At 44.8% G+C, this 23,720-nt stretch overlaps 1 protein-coding gene across 4 annotated transcripts in view; it reads left to right on the top strand.

Moving 5' to 3' along the window:
* LOC124045456 (host cell factor 1-like) overlaps positions 1 to 23,720 on the top strand; it is a 65,142-nt gene that overhangs the window by 4,479 nt on the left and 36,943 nt on the right. For all 4 annotated transcript variants that reach the window (XM_046364762.1, XM_046364759.1, XM_046364760.1 and 1 more), the window contains exons 5-15: positions 2,445 to 2,641; positions 4,381 to 4,465; positions 5,324 to 5,430; positions 7,858 to 8,037; positions 9,774 to 10,070; positions 10,298 to 10,449; positions 12,167 to 12,343; positions 13,269 to 13,493; positions 13,791 to 13,850; positions 14,310 to 14,420; positions 17,351 to 17,558. In XM_046364762.1, coding sequence (XP_046220718.1) covers positions 2,445 to 2,641; positions 4,381 to 4,465; positions 5,324 to 5,430; positions 7,858 to 8,037; positions 9,774 to 10,070; positions 10,298 to 10,449; positions 12,167 to 12,343; positions 13,269 to 13,493; positions 13,791 to 13,850; positions 14,310 to 14,420; positions 17,351 to 17,558 — 1,799 coding nt within the window. The remainder of the gene's footprint in view (positions 1 to 2,444; positions 2,642 to 4,380; positions 4,466 to 5,323; positions 5,431 to 7,857; positions 8,038 to 9,773; positions 10,071 to 10,297; positions 10,450 to 12,166; positions 12,344 to 13,268; positions 13,494 to 13,790; positions 13,851 to 14,309; positions 14,421 to 17,350; positions 17,559 to 23,720) is intronic.

Raw genomic sequence — 23,720 nt, 5'->3', positions numbered from 1 at the left:
GTTTTCTATCGCTACCACATTTACTTCTCTACTCTTTCAATTGTGCGAGTGGCATTGTTTTACACGTGTATCGAGCGTGTTCGGCGCAGCAATAGAACTCTTAAAGGGCCAATGGCGTCTTCAAATGTTCATGACATAGGTCTATTTTGTAATAGAAACCAACAAAATATTTTGAGTGAATAATTATTTTATATACAGTTGCATTTGGAAAGTATTCAGACCCCTTGACTTTCTACACATTTTGTTATGTTACAGCCTTATTCTAAAAATGTATTTAATAGATTTATTTCCTCATCAACCTACACACAACACCCCATAATGACATCACAACACCCCATAATGACATCACAACACCCCATCATGACATCACAACACCCCATCATGACATCACAACGCCCCATCATGACATCACAACGCCCCATCATGACATCACAACGCCCCATCATGACATCACAACGCCCCATCATGACATCACAACGCCCCATCATGACATCACAACACCCCATCATGACATCACAACGCCCCATCATGAAAGTGACAACAGGATTTTATTTACATAAGTATTCACACCCATTGCCTTGAGCTCAGGTGCATCCTGTTTCCATTTAAATTCAACTGATTGGACATGATTTGAAAAGGCACACACCCTGTCTATATAAAGGTCCCACAGTTGACTGTGCATGTCAGAGCAAAAACCAAGACATGAGGTCGAAAGATTTGTCCGTAGAGCTCTGAGACAGGATTAGTATGGGATTTCTTACGTCGTGTCGTAGCACGGGGGATTTCTTAAGTAGCACAGGGGGGGATTTCTTAAGTATCACAGGGGGATTTCTTAAGTAGCACAGGGGGATTTCTTAAGTAGCACAGGGGGATTTCTTAAGTAGCACAGGGGGGGATTTCTTTAGTCGTGTCGTAGCACAGGGGGATTTCTTTAGTCGTGTAGCACAGGGGGATTTCTTAAGTAGCACAGGGGGATTTCTTAAGTCGTGTAGCACAGGAGGGGTTTCTTAAGTCGTGTCGTAGCACAGGGGGATTTCTGAAGTAGCACAGGGGGATTTCTGAAGTAGCACAGGGGGATTTCTTAAGTAGCACAGGGGGATTTCTAAGTAGCACGGGGGATTTCTGAAGTAGCACGGGGGATTTCTGAAGTAGCACAGGGGGATTTCTGAAGTAGCACGGGGGGGATTTCTGAAGTAGCACGGGGGGGATTTCTGAAGTAGCACAGGGGGGGATTTCTGAAGTAGCACGGGGGGATTTCTGAAGTAGCACAGGGGGATTTCTGAATTAGCACGGGGGGGATTTCTGAATTAGCACGGGGGGATTTCTGAAGTAGCACGGGGGATTTCTGAAGTAGCACGGGGGGATTTCTTTAGTTGTGTCGTAGCACAGGGGGATTTCTGAAGTAGCACGGGGGATTCTTAAGTCGTGTCGTAGCACAGGGGGATTTCTTAAGTAGCACAGGGGAGGATTTCTTAAGTAGCACGGGGGGGATTTCTTAAGTAGCACAGGGGGATTTCTTAAGTAGCACAGGGGAGGATTTCTTAAGTAGCACGGGAGGATTTCTTAAGTAGCACGGGGGGATTTCTGAAGTAGCACGGGGGGATTTCTGAAGTAGCACGGGGGGATTTCTTAAGTAGCACGGGGGATTTCTAAGTAGCACGGGGGGATTTCTTTAGTCGTGTCGTAGCACAGGGGGATTTCTTTAAGTAGCACAGGGGGATTTCTTAAGTAGCACAGGGGGGGATTTCTTAAGTCGTAGCACAGGAGGGGTTTCTTAAGTCGTGTCGTAGCACAGGGGGATTTCTTTAGCGCGGGGGGGATTTCTGAAGTAGCGCGGGGGGGATTTCTGAAGTAGCGCGGGGGGGGATTTCTTACGTCAACTTTCTTCTTTTGTTTTCTAATGCTCCTCTGTTCCTCAAGAAGGTGGGAGGCCGTTGACATCACGACTTCCCATCAAACCAACTCCTTGAATGCCCTTCTTGAAGTTTGCAGTTGTGTCTATTAAAAAAACAACACTGTTTTGGCTCAAAACATATTTCTGTACCCTTTTAGTGTGTTTTATACGTTTCAACAGGAAGCAGTTAAACTCACGGGAGAACGTTGTCCACGTTCCAGATAGTGGATTGGTTGATATTTTAACCCCTGTCCAATAGATTATTGACTCACAGTACACAGTGATCCCTGTTGGGGTTGAACCCGTAACCTTGCCAAACACTATAGATGTAACCAGATGAAGGGAGGCTGTCATCATGAGACAGAGGAACATCGGGGCCCGCAGCTAACTCTAGGGGGGGGGTCTACCATCCAATGTGGTGTTTGGATGGTGTTAATGTTGGCCTTGTCAAAATATAGCAACATTTAACACAATCTAGTCTTTTTCTTACAGCGTAATGTAATGATGGAACAGAATCAAATGTAACTGTGTTTCCTTTCCTCCACCCCAGATACCTGAACGATCTGTATACGTTGGAGCTGCGTGCCGGCTCCAGTGTGGTTGGCTGGGACATCCCCATCACCTACGGGGTGTTGCCCCCGCCCAGAGAGAGCCACACCGCCGTCGTCTACACAGAGAAGTCCCGTCTGGTCATCTATGGAGGCATGAGTGGTTGTCGTCTGGGGGATCTGTGGATCTTAGACATAGGTGAGTGACGCCTCGTTTCCTGCCCGACGAGGAAATTTAAATCAAGTTCATCCGTCTAGACAGGATACACATGGTATTCACAGTACAGTGACACGCTGACTGGCTGGCTGCGTGCTACGTTATCGACTGCGCAGTTGGGCATCACGTCGTTATATCGTGTTATGTGCTTGGCTGATATGTGAAACACCTACACGGGCTGTGTTTACACAGGTTATCCAATTATGGTCAAAAGATCTGATTGGTCAGAAGACCAAATAGTGTAAAAAATAATCCAAATAGAGCTGTGAGTGTAAACGTAGCCTAATGCACGATCTAGGTTTATTATTAGTATTGTAATTAGTAGTATTATTATAATTGTTGGTATAATTATTCGTATTATTATCATTATTGGTATTATTATTCGTATTATTATAATTATTGGTATTATTATTCGTATTATTATAATTATTGGTATTATTATTCGTATTATTATAATTATTGGTATTATTATTCGTGTTATTATAATTATTGGTATTATTATTCGTATTATTATAATTATTGGTATTATTATTCGTATTATTATAATTATTGGTATTATTATTCGTATTATTATAATTATTGGTATTATTATTCGTGTTATTATAATTATTGGTATTGTTATTCGTATTATTATAATTATTGGTATTGTTATTCGTATTATTATAATTATTGGTATTGTTATTCGTATTATTATAATTATTGGTATTATTATTCGTATTATTATAATTATTGGTATTATTATTCGTATTATTATAATTATTGGTATTATTATCCGTATTATTATAATTATTGGTATTATTATTTTTATTATAATTAGTATTATTATAATTGTTGGTATTATTATTCGTATTATTATAATAATAATAATAATATAATTACGCTTTTATGACTTACAGTCATGTGCATACATTCTACGTATGGGTGGTCCCGGGATCGAACCCACTATAATGCTTACTGAGCTACAGAAGGACCATTAGTATTATTAGTATTATTATAATTGTTGGTATTATTATTCGTATTATTATAATTGTTGGTATTATTATTCGTATTATTATAATTGTTGGTATTATTATTCGTATTATTATAATTATTGGTATTATTATTCGTATTATTATAATTGTTGGTATTATTATTCGTATTATTATTTTTATTATTATTTTTATTATAATTAGTATTATTATAATTGTTGGTATTATTATAATTAGTGTGTGTAAACAGCCTATTGCACCATCTATGTTTATTATTATTATAATTATTGGTATTATTATTCATATTATTTTTTATAATTATTATTAGTAGTGTCATTAGTATTATTATAATTATTGGTGTTATTATAATTAGTATTGTTATAATTGTTGGTATTATTACAAATAGTGTTATTATAATTAGTATTATTATTAGTATTGTAATTAGTATTGATATTATAATTAGTATTATAATGCTTTTTAAGACACCCAAAGTCACTTTACACAGCAGGATCAAAATCACTAAAATCCCATGTTAAAACTAGTATGGTTACGCTGAACCACAGGACAGGAGAAAAGCCACGACCGCAGACAATCCGAGATAATACACTATGAAGTGGTATAGTGGATCTTTCTAGAAGGTTTTCTGGGCCCAGATTCAGCCTACTGCCTGGGCTGAAATGATTTAAAATGGAGACATTTGTTTGTTTTTTTAAGTACAGTGACTGGATGAGTTAATTGCTTTTTTCTCTGCAGACACCCTCACATGGAATAAGCCCTCGATCAACGGAACAGCTCCTCTCCCTCGCAGTCTCCACTCTGCCACAACTATCACCAACAAGTGAGTTCAATGTCATGTTTTCAAATGTGCGTAGGTGGGAATTGAACCCACCGAGTTGGCATTGTTGGCTCCTACCAACTGAGTCACAGGATCATACTGATGGCCATCTTTATTCCTCACAAACTCACCTGTCTCTCTCTGTCTTCTGTCTCTGTCTTCTCTCTCTCTGTCTGTCTCTCTCTCTCTCTCTGTCTCTGTCTCTCTCTGTCTCTCTCTGTCTCTGTCTGTCTCTCTCTGTCTCTCTCTCTGTCTCTCTCTCTGTCTCTCTCTCTGTCTCTCTCTCTGTCTCTCTCTCTGTCTCTCTCTCTGTCTCTCTCTCTGTCTCTCTCTCTGTCTCTCTCTCTGTCTCTCTCTCTGTCTCTCTCTCTGTCTCTCTCTCTGTCTCTCTCTCTGTCTCTCTCTTTCTCTCTCTCTTTCTCTCTGTCTCTCTTTCTCTCTCTCTCTCTTTCTCTCTTTCTGTCTGGCTCGCTCTCTGTCTCTCTGTCTGGCTCGCTCTCTGTCTCTCTGGCTCTCTCTCTGGCTCTCTCTCTGTCTCTCTCTCTGGCTCTCTCTCTGGCTCTCTCTCTGGCTCTCTCTCTGGCTCTCTCTCTGGCTCTCTCTCTGTTCTGTCTCTGGCTCTCTCTCTGGCTCTCTCTCTGGCTCTCTCTCTGTTCTGTCTCTGTCCTCTCTCTGTTCTGTCTCTGTCCTCTCTCTGTTCTGTCTCTGTCCTCTCTCTGTTCTGTCTCTGTCCTCTCTCTGTTCTGTCTCTGTCCTCTCTCTGTTCTGTCTCTGTCCTCTCTCTGTCTCTGTCCTCTCTCTGTCTCTGTCCTCTCTCTGTCTCTGTCCTCTCTCCCTCCTCACCTGTCTGTTCTGTAACAGGATGTACGTGTTCGGAGGCTGGGTTCCCCTGGTGATGGATGACGTCAAAGTAGCGACACACGAGAAGGAGTGGAAATGCACCAACACACTGGCCTGTCTCAACCTAGGTATGTCAGACTGCACCAACACACTGGCCTGTCTCAACCTAGGTATGTCAGACTGACCAACACACTGGCCTGTCTCAACCTAGGTATGTCAGGCTGACCTGTCTCAACCACATGTCAGGCTGCCTGTCTCAACCTAGGTATGTCAGACTGACCAACACACTGGCCTGTTTCAACCTAGGTATGTCAGACTGACCAACACACTGGCCTGTCTCAACCTAGGTATGTCAGACTGACCTGTCTCAACCTAGGTATGTCAGACTGCACCAACACACTGGCCTGTCTCAACCTAGGTATGTCAGGCTGACCCAACACACTGGCCTGTCTCAACCTAGGTATGTCAGACTGACCAACACACTGGCCTGTCTCAACCTAGGTATGTCAGACTGACCAACACACTGGCCTGTCTCAACCTAGGTATGTCAGACTGACCAACACACTGGCCTGTCTCAACCTAGGTATGTCAGACTGACCAACACACTGGCCTGTCTCAACCTAGGTATGGCAGCCTGTCCAACACACTGGCCTGTCTCAACCTAGGTATGTCAGGCTGGCCTGTCTCAACCTAGGTATGTCAGACTGTCTCAACACACTGGCCTGTCTCAACCTAGGTATGTCAGGCTGGCCTGTCTCAACCTAGGTATGTCAGACTGCCTGTCCAACACACTGGCCTGTCTCAACCTAGGTATGTCAGGCTGGCCTGACCAATGTCACACTGGCCTGTCTCAACCTAGGTATGTCAGACTGGCCTGTCTCAACCTAGGTATGTCAGGCTGGCCTGACCTAATGTCAGGCTGGCCTGTCTCAACCTAGGTATGTCAGACTGACCAACACACTGGCCTGTCTCAACCTAGGTATGTCAGGCTGGCCTGTCTCAACCTAGGTATGTCAGGCCTGTCTCAACTAGGTATGTCAGGCTGGCCTGTCTCAACCTAGGTATGTCAGGCTGGCCTGTCTCAACCTAGGTATGTCAGACTGACCAACACACTGGCCTGTCTCAACCTAGGTATGTCAGGCTGACCAATGTCAGGCTGGCCTGTCTCAACCTAGGTATGTCAGGCTGGCCTGTCTCAACCTAGGTATGTCAGGCTGGCTGTCCCAACACACTGGCCTGTCTCAACCTAGGTATGTCAGACTGACCAACACACTGGCCTGTCTCAACCTAGGTATGTCAGACTGACCAACACACTGGCCTGTCTCAACCTAGGTATGTCAGACTGACCAACACACTGGCCTGTCTCAACCTAGGTATGTCAGACTGACCTGTCTCAACCTAGGTATGTCAGGCTGACCAACACACTGGCCTGTCTCAACCTAGGTATGTCAGACTGGCCTGTCTCAACCTAGGTATGTCAGACTGGCCTGTCTCAACCTAGGTATGTCAGACTGACCAACACACTGGCCTGTCTCAACCTAGGTATGTCAGACTGACCAACACACTGGCCTGTCTCAACCTAGGTATGTCAGAGCTGACCAACACACTGGCCTGTCTCAACCTAGGTATGTCAGACTGACCAACACACTGGCCTGTCTCAACCTAGGTATGTCAGGCTGACCAACACACTGGCCTGTCTCAACCTAGGTATGTCAGGCTGACCAACACACTGGCCTGTCTCAACCTAGGTATGTCAGACTGGCCTGTCTCAACCTAGGTATGTCAGGCTGACCAACACACTGGCCTGTCTCAACCTAGGTATGTCAGGCTGACCAACACACTGGCCTGTCTCAACCTAGGTATGTCAGACTGACCAACACACTGGCCTGTCTCAACCTAGGTATGTCAGGCTGACCAACACACTGGCCTGTCTCAACCTAGGTATGTCAGACTGGCCTGTCTCAACCTAGGTATGTCAGACTGGCCTGTCTCAACCTAGGTATGTCAGACTGGCCTGTCTCAACCTAGGTATGTCAGACTGGCCTGTCTCAACCTAGGTATGTCAGACTGGCCTGTCTCAACCTAGGTATGTCAGACTGGCCTGTCTCAACCTAGGTATGTCAGACTGGCCTGTCTCAACCTAGGTATGTCAGGCTGGCCTGTCTCAACCTAGGTATGTCAGGCTGGACCAACACACTGGCCTGTCTCAACCTAGGTATGTCAGACTGGCCTGTCTCAACCTAGGTATGTCAGACTGGCCTGTCTCAACCTAGGTATGTCAGGCTGACCCAACACACCACTCTCTTAGATAAAATGGCCTAAAAATTACCACATTTGATGCCCAGTTTTTATCAAACTGGCCTGTCAAACACAGGTCATGTCAGCTGGCCTGTCTCAAAAATGCAATGTCAAAAGAAATGGCCTGTCTCAAAAAATATTTAAAAAGGCTGGCCTGACAAACATACCTCGGTAACAATGTACCTCTCAACTGTTCCATGTAAAATGCTGCTCTCTTAGATAAAATGGCCATTGACGATAACATCATATTTTACCAGACTCGATGGTGTGGGAGTCAGTTCTACTGGACTCTCTAGAGGATAATATCCCCAGGGCCCGAGCTGGACACTGCTCCGTGGCCATCAACTCACGTCTGTACGTCTGGAGCGGACGGGACGGCTACCGCAAGGCCTGGAACAACCAGGTGTGCTGTAAGGACCTCTGGTACCTGGAGACAGGTGAGTGTGCTTCTGTCACTTCTTCAGGCAGTATGATGCTGGTTATTCATCAGTCAGAATGATGCTGGTTATTCATTCATCAGGCAGTATGATGCTGGTTATTCATCAGGCAGTATGATGCTGGTTATTCATCAGGCAGTATGATGCTGGTTATTCATCAGGCAGTATGATGCTGGTTATTCATCAGGCAGTATGATGCTGGTTATTCATCAGGCAGTATGATGCTGGTTATTCATCAGGCAGAATGATGCTGGTTATTCATCAGGCAGTATGATGCTGGTTATTCACTTCATCAGGCAGTATGATGCTGGTTATTCACTTCATCAGGCAGTATGATGCTGGTTATTCACTTCATCAGGCAGTATGATGCTGGTTATTCACTTCATCAGGCAGAATGATGCTGGTTTTCACTTCATCAGTCGTATGATGCTGGTTATTCACCTGTCATTATGATGCTGGTTATTCACTTCATCAGTCAGTATGATGCTGGTTATTCATCAGTCAGTATGATGCTGGTTATTCATCAGGCAGTATGATGCTGGTTATTCATCAGGCAGTATGATGCTGGTTATTCATCAGGCAGTATGATGCTGGTTATTCATCAGGCAGTATGATGCTGGTTATTCACTTCATCAGTCAGAATGATGCTGGTTATTCACTTCATCAGTCAGTATGATGCTGGTTATTCACTTCATCAGTCAGTATGATGCTGGTTATTCACTTCATCAGTCAGTATGATGCTGGTTATTCACTTCATCAGTCAGTATGATGCTGGTTATTCACTTCATCAGTCAGTATGATGCTGGTTATTCATCTTCATCAGATGCAGTATGATGCTGGTTATTCACAGGCAGCATGATCTGGTTATTCAGTCAGAGCATGATGCTGGTTATTTCAGGCAGCATGATGCTTCATCAGGCAGCATGATGCTGGTTATTCATCAGGCATTATGATGCTGGTTATTCACTTCATCAGGCAGCATGATGCTGGTTATTTCAGGCAGCATTGCTGGTTATCATCAGAGCATGATGCTGGTTATTCGTCAGTCAGCATGGTGCTGGTTATTTGTCAGTCAGCATGGTGCTGGTTATTCATCAGTCAGCATGGTGCTGGTTATTCATCAGGCCTGATGCTGGTTATTCATCAGGCAGCATGATGCTGGTTATTCATCAGGCAGCATGATGCTGGTTATTCATCAGGCAGCATGATGCTGGTTATTCATCAGGCAGCATGATGCTGGTCATGATGCTGGTTATTCATCAGGCAGCATGATGCTGGTTATTCACTTCATCAGGCAGCATGATGCTGGTTATTCACTTCAGTCAGCAGCATGATGCTGGTTATTCGTCAGTCAGTCTGATGCTGGTTATTCGTCAGTCAGCATGATGCTGGTTATTCACTTCATCAGTAGTATGATGCTGGTTATTCACTTCATCAGTCTGGTGCTGGTTATTCATCAGGCAGCATGATGCTGGTTATTCACTTCATCAGGTCAGTATGATGCTGGTTATTCACTTCATCAGTCTGGTGCTGGTTATTCGTCAGTCAGCATGGTGCTGGTTATTTGTCAGTCAGCATGGTGCTGGTTATTCATCAGGCAGCATGATGCTGGTTATTCACAAAAATGCTTGTGTGTTAATTGAAAATGTATTTTTTAAATTACAAAATGTAAATGATTTATTCAGGTTGTTATTTAAATCTTAACCACTGCTCTGTTTTTATTCGTCTCCCCTCAGAGAAGCCCCGCCCCCCGTCGAGGGTGCAGCTGGTGAGAGCTAACACCAGTAGCCTGGAGGTGAGCTGGGGGGCGGTACCTACTGCAGACACCTACCTGTTACAGCTGCAGAAGTACGATATCCCCCCCGCCCCGGCCGCCACCACGACCGGCGTCAGCCCCGCAACGCCACTGCCAGTCAATTCCTCCCCCAAAAGCCCCGTCTCGGCCTCGGCAGTGTCCGCCCAGGGCCACCCTCTCCAGGGCATCACCCTAGTTCCCTCCATGCCTGGGAGTCCAGTTCCTGCTCGCGGACCAGGTAACCGCTACTTACAGTTTTTAGGCTGTTACTGTAATATTTTAAATGCTGTAGTTTCATTTCTCTGTAACTTTTCAAAAATAAGTAGCTGGTGAAGGAAAAGACATGCTGTCTAAACGATCTGTTTTTTAAATTATTATTATTATTATTTTTTACATCAAAATCAAATGGTTTCTTTCCAGATCAGCAACCTTCTAAACAGGGTTTTTATTGTTTCTCTTCTTCAGCTATTCTTAAGGTGTCTGCTCCCCAATCCACCACAGGCGCCTCCATCGTCACGGTGAGACAGGCCAACCAGGGCGGGAAATCCCCTGTCATGGTTACATCACTTCCTGCTGGGGTCCGAATGGTGGTGCCGGCCCAGGTCGCACAGGGAACCGTATGAATAAATAAATACATTTATGGTCTGAGTTCTGGTCAAATGTAGTGCACTGTGTAGGGTTCCTTCTGGTTCCATCTGACAGGGTTCCATCTGACAGGGTTCCATCTGACAGGGTTCCATCTGACAGGGTTCCTTCTGGTTCCATCTGACAGGGTTCCATCTGGTTCCATCTGACAGGGTTCCTTCTGGTTCCATCTGACAGGGTTCCTTCTGGTTCCATCTGACAGGGTTCCATCTGGTTCCATCTGACAGGGTTCCTTCTGGTTCCATCTGACAGGGTTCCTTCTGGTTCCATCTGACAGGGTTCCATCTGACAGGGTTCCTTCTGGTTCCATCTGACAGGGTTCCTTCTGGTTCCATCTGACATGGTTCCTTCTGGTTCCATCTGACAGGTTTCCATCTGGTTCCATCTGACAGGGTCCCTTCTGGTTCCATCTGACAGGGTCCCTTCTGGTTCCATCTGACAGGGTCCCTTCTGGTTCCATCTGACAGGGTCCCTTCTGGTTCCGTCTGACAGGGTCCCTTCTGGTTCCATCTGACAGGGTTCCATCTGGTTCCATCTGACAGGGTCCCATCTGGTTCCATCTGACAGGGTTCCATCTGACAGGGTTCCTTCTGGTTCCATCTGACAGGGTTCCATCTGACAGGGTTCCTTCTGGTTCCATCTGACAGGGTTCCTTCTGGTTCCATCTGACAGGGTTCCTTCTGGTTCCATCTGACAGGGTTCCTTCTGGTTCCATCTGACAGGGTTCCATCTGGTTCCATCTGACAGGGTCCCATCTGGTTCCATCTGACAGGGGCCCATCTGGTTCCATCTGACAGGGTTCCATCTGGTTCCATCTGACAGGGTTCCTTCTGGTTCCATCTGACAGGGTTCCTTCTGGTTCCATCTGACAGGGTTCCTTCTGGTTCCATCTGACAGGGTTCCTTCTGGTTCCATCTGGTTCCATCTGACAGGGTTCCATCTGGTTCCATCTGACAGGGTTCCATCTGGTTCCATCTGACAGGGTTCCATCTGGTTCCATCTGACAGGGTTCCATCTGATCTGGTTCCATCTGACAGGGTTCCATCTGGTTCCATCTGACAGGGTTCCTTCTGGTTCCATCTGACAGGGTTCCTTCTGGTTCCATCTGACAGGGTTCCTTCTGGTTCCATCTGACAGGGTTCCTTCTGGTTCCATCTGACAGGGTTCCTTCTGGTTCCATCTGACAGGGTTCCTTCTGGTTCCATCTGACATGGTTCCTTCTGGTTCCATCTGACAGGTTTCCATCTGGTTCCATCTGACAGGGTCCCTTCTGGTTCCATCTGACAGGGTCCCTTCTGGTTCCATCTGACAGGGTCCCTTCTAGTTCCATCTGACAGGGTTCCCTCTGGTTCCATCTGACAGGGTTCCTTCTGGTTCCATCTGACAGGGTTCCTTTGGTTCCATCTGACAGGGTTCCATCTGACAGGGTTCCCTCTGGTTCCATCTGGTTCCATCTGACAGGGTTCCATCTGGTTCCATCTGACAGGGTTCCATCTGACAGGGTTCCATCTGGTTCCATCTGACAGGGTTCCATTTGGTTCCATCTGACATTAAACCGTCAAATAATGGACTAAGACTGAAGAATTGGCTCATTTTTTGTATACATTTTTTACAAATAAAAGGTTATTTGGGTGTCGTCACTGTATGTCGTCTCTGTGGGCCTATTCCTATCTGCTTCCTCCTTCTCAGCCAATGGGCAGCAGCCCTCAGATGAGTGGCATGGCTGCGTTGGCTGCAGCAGCTGCGGCCACCCAGAAGATCCCGCCCTCCACGGCCACCATGCAGCTGCCAGCCGGTGCCACCATAGTCAAGACAGTAGCCATGAGCCCTGGCGCACAGACTGTCAAAGTAGCTTCGCCTGTTATGGTAAGAGATCCTGCTTGGAATAATAGTAACAGAGTCTCCATGTAAACCTCAGCTGTCAGTTATAAAGTCATCTGGCTGGCTTACTAGAGCGATTTTTGTAGTAGGGATGTGGATATTTGATCAATATCCACATTACTTACCGTACCACTTGGAATGAAGCAACCCTTTTATTCTAAGTGCTATAGGAATGTATTTTAAAGGAAATTATTAACACAACATGTAAAGTGTTGGTCACATGTTTCATGAGCTGAAAGAAAAGATCCCAGGAATGTTCCATTATGAACAAAAAAAGCTTATTTCTCTCAAATTTTGTGCACAAATTTGTTTTATATCCCTGTCGGTGAGTGTTTCTCCTTTGCTAAAATAATCCATCCACCTGAGAGGTGTGGCATATCAAGAATCTGATTAAACAGCATGATCATTACACAGGTGCACCTTGTGCTGGGGACAATAAAAGGCCACTCTAAAATTATTGTGATGACATTATGGGTTATTGTGATGTCATTATGGGTTAGTGTGATGTCATTATGGGTTAGTGTGATGTCATTATGGGTTAGTGTGATGTCATTATGGGTTAGTGTGTTGTCATTATGGGTTAGTGTGATGTCATTATGGGTTAGTGTGATGTCATTGTCGGTGGGGTATTATGTGTAGATTGATGAGGAGAAAAAATATATATTTTATCCATTTTAGAATATAAGGTTGTAACGTGATAAAGTTTAGGGGTCTGAATACTTTCAGAACACACTGCATATATGAACATAATATTAGAGTACTTTGGGGAAAAAATATATATTCAGTATTTGAAACAGGTGTCAAGCCCATATGGGCTTTAAAGGCACTACTTACATGAAAAAAAAAAAAAAGAACAGTAGATATTTGAAACCTGACTCTCACCCCCTCCATGTCTCGTTCATCCTCTCAGATTAGTAACCCAGCTACTCGCATGCTGAAGACTGCTGCGGCTCAGGTGGGCACGTCAGGTGTCGCCACACCCGGAACGCCCAATCGGCCAATCATCACCGTGCACAAGTCCGGCACGGTGACAGTTGCCCAGCAACACCAGGTGGTTACCACGGTAGTGGGAGGAGTCACCAAGACCATCACTCTGGTTAAGAGTCCCCTCACTCTGGGGGGAGGTGGCACGCTGGTAAGATCACACCTGACAGAGGCTGTTTACTGGCCTTAGTAGGATCGCTAAGTTAGCCAGTGAACTGATCCATATGAATAACCATAATCATTTTTTATAATTCAGTAGACACTTAAGATTTTCTGGTTCGGTTTCTGTAATTGTTCGTTTCGACTCTTATTGAAATAATCCATGCCAATTTTTCAAGCATCATCATAAAAATGTATTTAAAACAAAACAACGTTTTAAGCCAGTCAGCTTATTGACCCCTGGGTTTAGCAGGGACTCACTGCGTCTGTTTTGTGCCCCCGTTCTAAGCTGACCGCGGCCAACCAGGGTCAAAACAAAGTGATGTCTGGGAAGGACGTGCAGCATTGGGTTAGTTAGGATGTCTTCTGTTGTCTTTTACATGAACAGTCCATTATCCCCATGGGGGGGGGGTCACATATTAAACATGTACAGTGGAACAGTCCATTATCCCCTCACATATTAAACATGTACAGTGGAGCAGTCCATTATCCCCATGGGGGGGTCACATATTAAACATGTATAGTAGAACAGTCCATTCCCTCTATGGGGGGGTTAAATATTAAACATGTACAGTAGAACAGTCCATTCCCTCCACGGGGGGGTCACATATTAAACATGTACAGTGGAACAGTCCATTATCCCCATGGGGGGGGGTCACATATTAAACATGTACAGTGGAACAGTCCATTCCCTCCACGGGGGGGTCACATATTAAACACGTACAGTAGAACAGTCCGGACCAGTCTTTCCTCTGTGATCTGACGGTCTCTCCTACTTCCTGTCGGTCTCCTACTTCCTGTCCTCTAGCTGTCTAACCTGTCCAACCTGGGGAAGGTGATGTCCGTGGTCCAGACCAAGCCTGGTCAGACAGGAGCGGTGACGGGACAGGCTGGCTCCAGCCTCCAGCACATCCTACAGGTCAGTAGTACATTTAGTTGGTACAGGACAGTGGTGCCTGTAGTTGTGTAAAACAGGACAGTGGTGCCTGTAGTTGTGTAAAACAGGACAGTGGTGCCTGTAGTTGTGTAATGTGGGACAGTGGTGCCTGTAGTTGTGTAATACAGGACAGTGGTGCCTGTAGTTGTGTAATGTGGGACAGTGGTGCCTGTAGTTGTGTAATACAGGACAGTGGTGCCTGTAGTTGTGGGACAGTGGTGCCTGTAGTTGTGTAATGTGGGACAGTGGTGCCTGTAGTTGTGTAATACAGGACAGTGGTGCCTGTAGTTGTGTGATACAGGACAGTGGTGCCTGTAGTTGTGTAATGCAGGGCAGTGGTGCCTGTAGTTGTGTAATGCAGGACAGTGGTGCCTGTAGTTGTGGGACAGTGGTGCCTGTAGTTGTGTAATACAGGACAGTGGTGCCTGTAGTTGTGTGATACAGGACAGTGGTGCCAGGACAGTGGTGCCTGTAGTTGTGTGATACAGGACAGTGGTGCCTGTAGTTGTGTAATGCAGGACAGTCGTGCCTGTAGTTGTGTAATGCAGGACAGTGGTGCCTGTAGTTGTGTAATACAGGACAGTGGTGCCTGTAGTTGTGTAATGCAGGACAGTGGTGCCTGTAGTTGTGTAATACAGGACAGTGGTGCCTGTAGTTGTGTAATGCAGGACAGTGGTGCCTGTAGTTGTGTAATGCAGGACAGTGGTGCCTGTAGTTGTGTAATACAGGACAGTGGTGTGTAATGTGGGACAGTGGTGCCTGTAGTTGTGTAATACAGGACAGTGGTAGTGTAATACAGGACGTGGTGTAAGTGGTGCCTGTAGTTGTGTAAGGACAGTGGTGCCTGTAGTTGTGTAATGCAGGACAGTGTAATGCCAGTGGTGCCTGTAGTTGTGTAATGCAGGACAGTGGTGCCTGTAGGACAGTGGTGCCTGTAGTTGTGTAATGCAGGACAGTGGTGCCTGTAGTTGTGTAATGCAGGACAGTGGTGCCTGTATGCGGGACAGTGGTGCCTGTAGTTGTGTAATACGGGACAGTGGTGCCTGTAGTTGTGTAATACAGGACAGTGGTGCCTGTAGTTGTGTGATACAGGACAGTGGTGCCAGATAATGCAGGACAGTGGTGCCTGTAGTAACAGGACAGTGGTGCCTGTTGTGTAATACAGGACAGTGGTGCCTGTAGTTGTGTAATACAGGACAGTGGTGCCTGTAGTTGTGTAATGTAATGCAGGACAGTGGTGCCTGTAGTTGTGTAATACAGGACAGTGGTGCCTGTAGTTGTGTGCAGGACAGTGGTGCCTGTAGTTGTGTAATGCAGGACAGTGGTGCCTGTAGTTGTGGGACAGTTGTGTGATACAGGACAGTGGTGCCTGTAGTTGTGTAATACAGGACAGTGGTGCCTGTAGTTGTGTAATACAGGACAGTGGTGCCTGTAGTTGTGGGACAGTGGTGCCTGTAGTTGTGTGGGACAGTGGTGCCTGTAGTTGTGTGGGACAGTGGTGCCTGTAGTTGTGGGACAGTGGTGCCTGTAGTTGTGTAATACAGGACAGTGGTGGACAGTGGTGCCTGTAGTTGTGTAATGTGGGACAGTGGTGCCTGTAGTTGTGTAATACGGGACAGTGGTGCCTGTAGTTGTGTAATACAGGACAGTGGTGCCTGTAGTTGTGTAATACAGGACAGTGGTGCCTGTAGTTGTGTAATGTACAGGACAGTGGTGCCTGTAGTTGTGTAATACAGGACAGTGGTGCCTGTAGTTGTGGGACAGTGGTGCCTGTAGTTGTGTAATACAGGACAGTGGTGCCTGTAGTTGTGTAATACAGGACAGTGGTGCCTGTAGTTGTGTAATACGGGACAGTGGTGCCTGTAGTTGTGTAATACGGGACAGTGGTGCCTGTAGTTGTGTAATACAGGACAATACGGGACAGTGGTGCCTGTAGTTGTGTACAGTGGTACGGGACAGTGGTGCCTGTAGTTGTGTAATACGGGACAGTGGTGCCTGTAGTTGTGTAATACGGGACAGTGGTGCCTGTAGTTGTGTAATACGGGACAGTGGTGCCTGTAGTTGTGTAATACGGGACAGTGGTGCCTGTAGTTGTGGGACAGTGGTGCCTGTAGTTGTGGGACACGGGACAGTGGTGCCTGTAGTTGTGTGATGTACGGGACAGTGGTGCCGGGACAGTGGTGCCTGTAGTTGTGTACGGGACAGTGGTGCCTGTAGTTGTGTAATACGGGACAGTGGTGCCTGTAGTTGTGTAATACAGGACAGTGGTGCCTGTAGTTGTGTAATACAGGACAGTGGTGCCTGTAGTTGTGTAATACAGGACAGTGGTGCCTGTAGTTGTGTAATACAGGACAGTGGTGCCTGTAGTTGTGGGACAGTGGTGCCTGTAGTTGTGGGACAGTGGTGCCTGTAGTTGTGTAATATGGGACAGTGGTGCCTGTAGTTGTGTAATACGGGACAGTGGTGCCTGTAGTTGTGTAATAGTGGTGCCTGTAGTTGTGGGACAGTGGTGCCTGTAGTTGTGTAATACGGGACAGTGGTGCCTGTAGTGGTGCCTGTGTGTGGGACAGTGGTGCCTGTAGTTGTGGGACACTGTAGTTGTGGGACAGTGGTGCCTGTAGTTGTGGAATGCCTGTAGTTGTGGGACAGTGGTGCCTGTAGTTGTGGGACAGTGGTGCCTGTAGTTGTGTAATACGGGACAGTGGTGCCTGTAGTTGGACAGTGGTGCCTGTAGTTGTGTAATACGGGACAGTGGTGCCTGTAGTTGTGTAATACGGGACAGTGGTAGTTGTGTAATACGGGACAGTGGTACTCTCTCTCTGACTCTCTCTCTGACTCTCTCTGTCTCTGTCTGTCTCTCTCTCTGACTCTCTCTCTGTATGTCTCTGTCTCTCCTCTTCCTGTCCCGCCAGACGAAGGGTCCTCTTCCGGCGGGTACTATCCTGAAGCTGGTGACGTCAGCCGACGGCACGCCCACCACCATCATCACCACTTCCAAGGCCGGGGCCACCGTAGGGGGCAAGCCCACCATCTTGTCCTACAGCAGCATGCCTACCTCCACCTCCAAGCCGGGCACCCACATTATCAAGACCATACCCATGTCCTCCATCGGACAAACTGGTTCGTCTGCTTCCTATCAATCGTTTCAATCAGTCAATTGCAGGTCTGGAGCCTTTTTTTTTTATAATTGTCAGGCGCTGGTGAATATTACTCTGGAAAAAGTCTCTTGCTGCGCACCAGTTCATGGATTGGACAGTCAAACTATCACTTAAATAGCAGCCAACCGTTGTCACTGCTGCTATGCTATGCCATGTTGTGATTGGTTTAAATTAACAGGGAAAAGTGGTCTCTTCCCCCTTTTCTGTGATGGCAGTCTCTCGACATCAACATTCGACGTTCCATAGATATTTGTCTTGACTTGAATCAAAATGCAACGCTTCAAAATGAACCTAATAGCAAGCAGTCTTCTACAAATAGTCTTCTAACCAAGCAGTCTTCTACAAATAGTCTTCTAACCAAGCAGTCTTCTACAAATAGTCTTCTAACCAAGCAGTCTTCTACAAATAGTCTTCTAACCAAGCAGCAGTCTTCTACAAATAGTCTTCTAACCAAGCAGTCTTCTACAAATAGTCTTCTAACCAAGCAGTCTTCTAACCAAAAGTCTTCTAACCAAGTCTTCTACAAATAGTCTTCTAACCAAGCAGTCTTCTACAAATAGTCTTCTAACCAAGCAGTCTTCTACAAATAGTCTTCTAACCAAGCAGTCTTCTACAAATAGTCTTCTAACCAAGCAGTCTTCTAACCAAATAGTCTTCTAACCAAGCAGTCTTCTAACCAAGCAGTCTTCTACAAATAGTCTTCTAACCAAGCAGTCTTCTACAAATAGTCTTCTAACCAAGCAGTCTTCTACAAATAGTCTTCTAACCAAGCAACAAATAGTCTTCTAACCAAGCAGTCTTCTACAAATAGTCTTCTAACCAAGCAGTCTTCTACAAATAGTCTTCTAACCAAGCAGTCTTCTACAAATAGTCTTCTACAAATAGTCTTCTAACCAAGCAGTCTTCTACAGTCTTCTAACCAAGCAGTCTTCTACAAATAGTCTTCTAACCAAGCAGTCTTCTACAAATAGTCTTCTAACCAAGCAGTCTTCTACAAATAGTCTTCTAACCAAGCAGTCTTCTACAAAAGTCCAAGCAAGCAGTCTTCTACAAATAGTCTTCTAACCAAGCAGTCTTCTACAAATAGTCTTCGAACCAAGCAGTCTTCTACAAATAGTCTTCGAACCAAGCAGTCTTCTACAAATAGTCTTCGAACCAAGCAGTCTTCTACAAATAGTCTTATAAAGAACCAAGCAGTCTTCTACAAATAGTCTTGAACCAAGCAGTCTTCTACAAATAGTCTTCGAACCAAGCAGTCTTCTACAAATAGTCTTGAACCAAGCAGTCTTCTACAAATAGTCCTATTGTAAACCAGGGACCTCAAGTGCTAACCAATCTTATGACAGAGTTTGGTGTCATGTTTTTTAGGGCTGACTGATCGATTGGTTGGTCAATAGGCTGTTTCATTTTTTTAGCAGTAGAAAATGTATATTTTTGTTTTATGGCCCATTGAAACACCAATTTATTTAATTTCCTTTGTCAGTTTAGTGATTGTCTTTTGTTTGGAGCGACACTGTCAATGTTAAGTAAGGATGCGCACCTGATTAAACATAGAAGTAGGTCTATAGACTACCTGATTACACATAGAAGTAGGTCTATAGACTACCTGATTACACATAGAAGCTAGGTCTATAGACTACCTTGTTACACATAAAGTAGGTCTATAGACTACCTGATTACAGTTAGAAGTAGGTCTATAGACTACCTGATTACACATAGAAGTAGGTCTATAGACTACCTGATTACACATAGAAGTAGGTCTATAGACTACCTGATTACACATACTCAAGTAGGTCTATAGACTACCTGATTACACATAGAAGTAGGTCTATAGACTAAATTGATAACACATACCCGAATAGGTCTATAGACTACCTTGGTTACACATAGAAGTAGTTCTATAGACTACCTGATTACACATAGAAGTAGGTATATAGACTACCTGATAACACATAGAAGTAGGTCTATAGACTACCTGATTACACATTGAAGTAGGTCTATAGACTGTTTGATTACACATTGAAGTAGAAAACCTATAGACTACCTGATAACACCAATTTAGGTTTAGACTTCCTTTACCAGTAGAAGTAGGTCTATAGACTACCTGATAACACATAGAATTAGATCTATAGACTACCTGATTACACATAGAAGTAGGTCTATAGACTACCTGATTACAAATAGAAGTAGGTCTATAGACTACCTGATTACACATAGAAGTAGGTCTATAGACTACCTGATTACACATAGAAGTAGGTCTATAGACTACCTGATTACACATAGAAGTAGGTCTATAGACTACCTGATTACACATAGAAGTAGGTCTATAGACTACCTGATAACACATAGAATTAGATCTATAGACTACCTGATTACACATAGAATTAGGTCTATAGACTACCTGATTACAAATAGAAGTAGGTCTATAGACTACCTGATTACACATAGAAGTAGGTCTATAGACTACCTGATTACACATAGAAGTAGGTCTATAGACTACCTGATTACACATAGAAGTAGGTCTATAGACTACCTGATTACACATAGAAGTAGGTCTATAGACCACCTGGCTTACACATGCAAATTTAAACATTTAAATGTGTCCATTTGGGGATCTGATAGTATTTCTGATTGACTTAACTGCCACCACTAATGAGCTGTAGAGCCTCTCAAAGTAATGTTTTCTTCACCCCAAACAACAAGCAAACCAATGACAATAGTTCCTCAATGTGTCTAGCTCTCTCTTTCGATAACCACTCGGTGTGAAAGGGACAAAATGTCATGCTCTGATCCAATGGAAATAGGTCTAATCCCTTGTGCAAAATGACTTCAGCTGTGTCTGTCCTGACCTCACTGGCACAGAAACTAACTCAAATCAAATCAAATCAAATCAAATTTATTTGTCCTGATTACACATGGTTAGCAGATGTTAACTACCTGATTACACATAAATGCTTGTGTCTAGTTAGACTGCCTGATAACCAACAAGTAATCTAATAACAATTCCAAAACTACTGTCTTATACACAGTGTAAGTAGGTCTAAGGAACATGTACATAAGGATATATGAATGAGTGATCTACAGACACCTGATTACAGTAGATGGTCTATAGACTACCTGTATATACATATGAGATGAGTATATAGACAAAGTAAACAAAGTGGCATAGTTAAAGTGGCTAGTGATACATGTGTTACATAAGGAAGTATGTTATAGACTACCTGATTACATATAGAATGAGATGAATAACTACCTAAGTAACATTATATAAGGTAGCATTGTTTAAAGTGGCTAGTGATATATTTACATCATTTCCCATCAATTCCCATTATTAAAATGGTCCATTTGGGATCTGATGTATTTCAGTGATTGGCAGCCACTCAATGTTAGTGGTGGCCACTAACAGTCTGATGGCCTTGAGATAGAATGTTTTTCAGTCTCACGGTCCCAAACAACATGCAAACCTGACAATAGTTCCTCAATGTGTCTGGAGCTCTCGGGGTGAATAACCAGTGGTTCGGTGGTTGATGGACAAAATGATCTTTATGGCCTTCCTGATCCAATGGAAATGGTCTAATCCTGGAGTGCAAAATGGCCTTCAGCTGTGTCTGTCCTGACCTCTCTGGCACAGAAACTAACTCTGAGGACCAGGAATATTTTATACAATGCGGTGCTAGTGCTAGCTTTGGTGCATCTGACCCAAGTGCTTTTTGACAAGCCGAATTTCTTCAGCCTCCTGAGTTGAATAGGCGCTGCTGTTTCTTGCAGGCAGACCGCTGTCAGTTGATTTATAATTTATTTTCTATGAGATATGTCTATTTGAATGCTGCACTGTTTCTATTTGTTCCTTTATGGATAGGGGTGTTTCTGCATAGTTCCTAATATAATCATCTTTTAGTTTTTATAATTTATTTATAATTTTGATTAACTACGTGACAATGATTTTGAGATAGGCAATTTCGTTTTGGTAATTAAATTTAACCTGTTCCATGAAAAGGTGGATTGAGTTGAGGCGTGCGTGGCCACGCAGATTTGGTGAACAGGGAGTACAGGAGAGGGCTCAGAAATTAACGCACCGATTTGGGGAAATTAGGATCAGCGGGGAGGAGATTTGGTAGAAATTAACCACCGATTTGGTCAGGAATTAACACACCCATTTGGTAGAAATTCAGACCCAGGGTTTGGCTTAGAGCTTGGAATTATGGTGTTGAACACCGATTTGGTAGAAATTAACAGCATTCTCACGTATTTGGTGGGTTATCAGTGTGCAGTTTGGTAGAAATTATCGTCTGTGGACCGATTTGGTAGAAATTAAGTGGGTCGGTTTGGTAGAAATTAGGTGATATGGTTTGACTAGAAATTAAACACTTCGATTTGGTAGAAATTACGGACACATTTGCTCAAGTACATTTCTTAGCTTTCTTGGGAACAGGATGTGCAATGGTGGCCCTCTTGGATGTGGGAACAGCAGACTGGTATAGGGATTGATTGAATATTACATTTAAGTCATTTATGCTCGGAGGCGCTCTTATGCCGTCTGGGCCTGCAGCCTTGCAAATTGGTGCAATCACCTTTGACAATGTCTTAATCACATCTAAAACAGGGGGGTGAAGGGAGACTGCATGTTTCCGTTGCAGGCCGTGTCAGTGGCACTTATTGTCCTCAAAGCGGGCAAAAGTTATTTAGTCTGCCTGGGAGCAAGTATTCTGGTTGACTGGGTGGGGTTTCATCTTGTCTCCGGATTGATTGACCCTGCCACATGCCTCTTGTGTCGTGAGCCATTGAATTTGTTCCACATTTGTCTCTGTACTGACGCTTAGCTTTTTGACTGGGCTTAGCGGAGGGAATTCCTCAGTGGTTTGTAGGCAGTCAGGCCAGACACCTTGGATTAAAAGCAGTGGCCCTTGTTTGGGTGAATGCTGCCATGATCAGAGCCTGGAGGGAATGTTTTTATCGTTGCTATGGGAACGACGTTCCCCTCACATGCTCCAGGCAATCACCATGGTCTTTCGGATCTGACGCTTCAACTGGAAGCCAGTCCCAGTCCACGTGATGGAAGCAGTCTTGGAGTGAGAGAACTTGGGACCAGGTTGACAGACCAGCGGGCTGCCGTTCTTGTTTTAATTTCTGCCTGTAGGCAGGGAGCCCAGCCAAAATGGAGTTGTCAGTTTTCCAGGCGGGAGATGACTTATAGTGCCTGGATTAGGACAGTGATCCAAGGTTTTACCACCCCTGTGTGAGGCAGATATGCTGATAAAATTTGCGGAGTCTTGTTTTCAGATTGGCTTTGAATCCCCTACAAGGAACGGGCCTCCGGATAAATGATTTTCCAGTTTGCAAAGAGTTAAATGTTGTCCAGGAGCCACGATGGTTCTTGGGGGGGATATATACGGCTGGATTATAATGGAGTTCTCAAGATAATGCGGATCATTTGATTGTGGCAGTCCTTCCCAGGGAGGAAGGATTTGCAGTTCCTGTATGTTTCCTTCATCACACCATGTCCCGTTAGTCATGAGGCATGCCCCCTCCACTCTTCTTACCAGAGAGATGTTTGTTTCTGCCAGACATGCAGAAACCCGTTGGCTGCCACCTGGTCGTTTTCAGTAAGCCATGGTAAAGCAGAGAAGATTAATTGCAGTCTCTGATAGCAATGATAAGAGAGACCATGTCGGTTTCATCAACCTTGTTGTGTAGAGACTGGACATTGGCAAGACAGAGCCCTGGGGGACAAGTGGTGCGCGTGGTGAGGTCTGACAGAATTCTCGCCACGCCACTCTTTAGGAGTCGACCTGTCAGGTAGGCATGCGATCCATTCCGTTGTCCGTTTGGGCAGAACACAGGATGCCCGGAAAACATATTCGGAGTACTGATGGTGAGTTGAGCTGATCTTATATTGGTTCTTTCACAGTATGTAATGAAACCTAAGATGACCTGGGGTACTAATGTAAGAAATAAGAGCAAAAAACAAAAAACTGTTAGTTTTAGCAGTGCGGAGCGCCATCTCAGTGATACAGAGTATATTCCTGGTCTGAGGACCAGGACTAGTTTTGAAACTGCTAGTGCTGCTTTGGGCCTGATCAAGTTAATAGTTGATACAATGTTTCAAGTTTTTTGCAGGCAGACC

Source organism: Oncorhynchus gorbuscha, linkage group LG10 (genome assembly GCF_021184085.1).
Source record: "Oncorhynchus gorbuscha isolate QuinsamMale2020 ecotype Even-year linkage group LG10, OgorEven_v1.0, whole genome shotgun sequence".
Classification (NCBI taxonomy): domain Eukaryota; kingdom Metazoa; phylum Chordata; class Actinopteri; order Salmoniformes; family Salmonidae; genus Oncorhynchus; species Oncorhynchus gorbuscha.
This window is presented reverse-complemented; position numbering and strand designations above follow the sequence as displayed.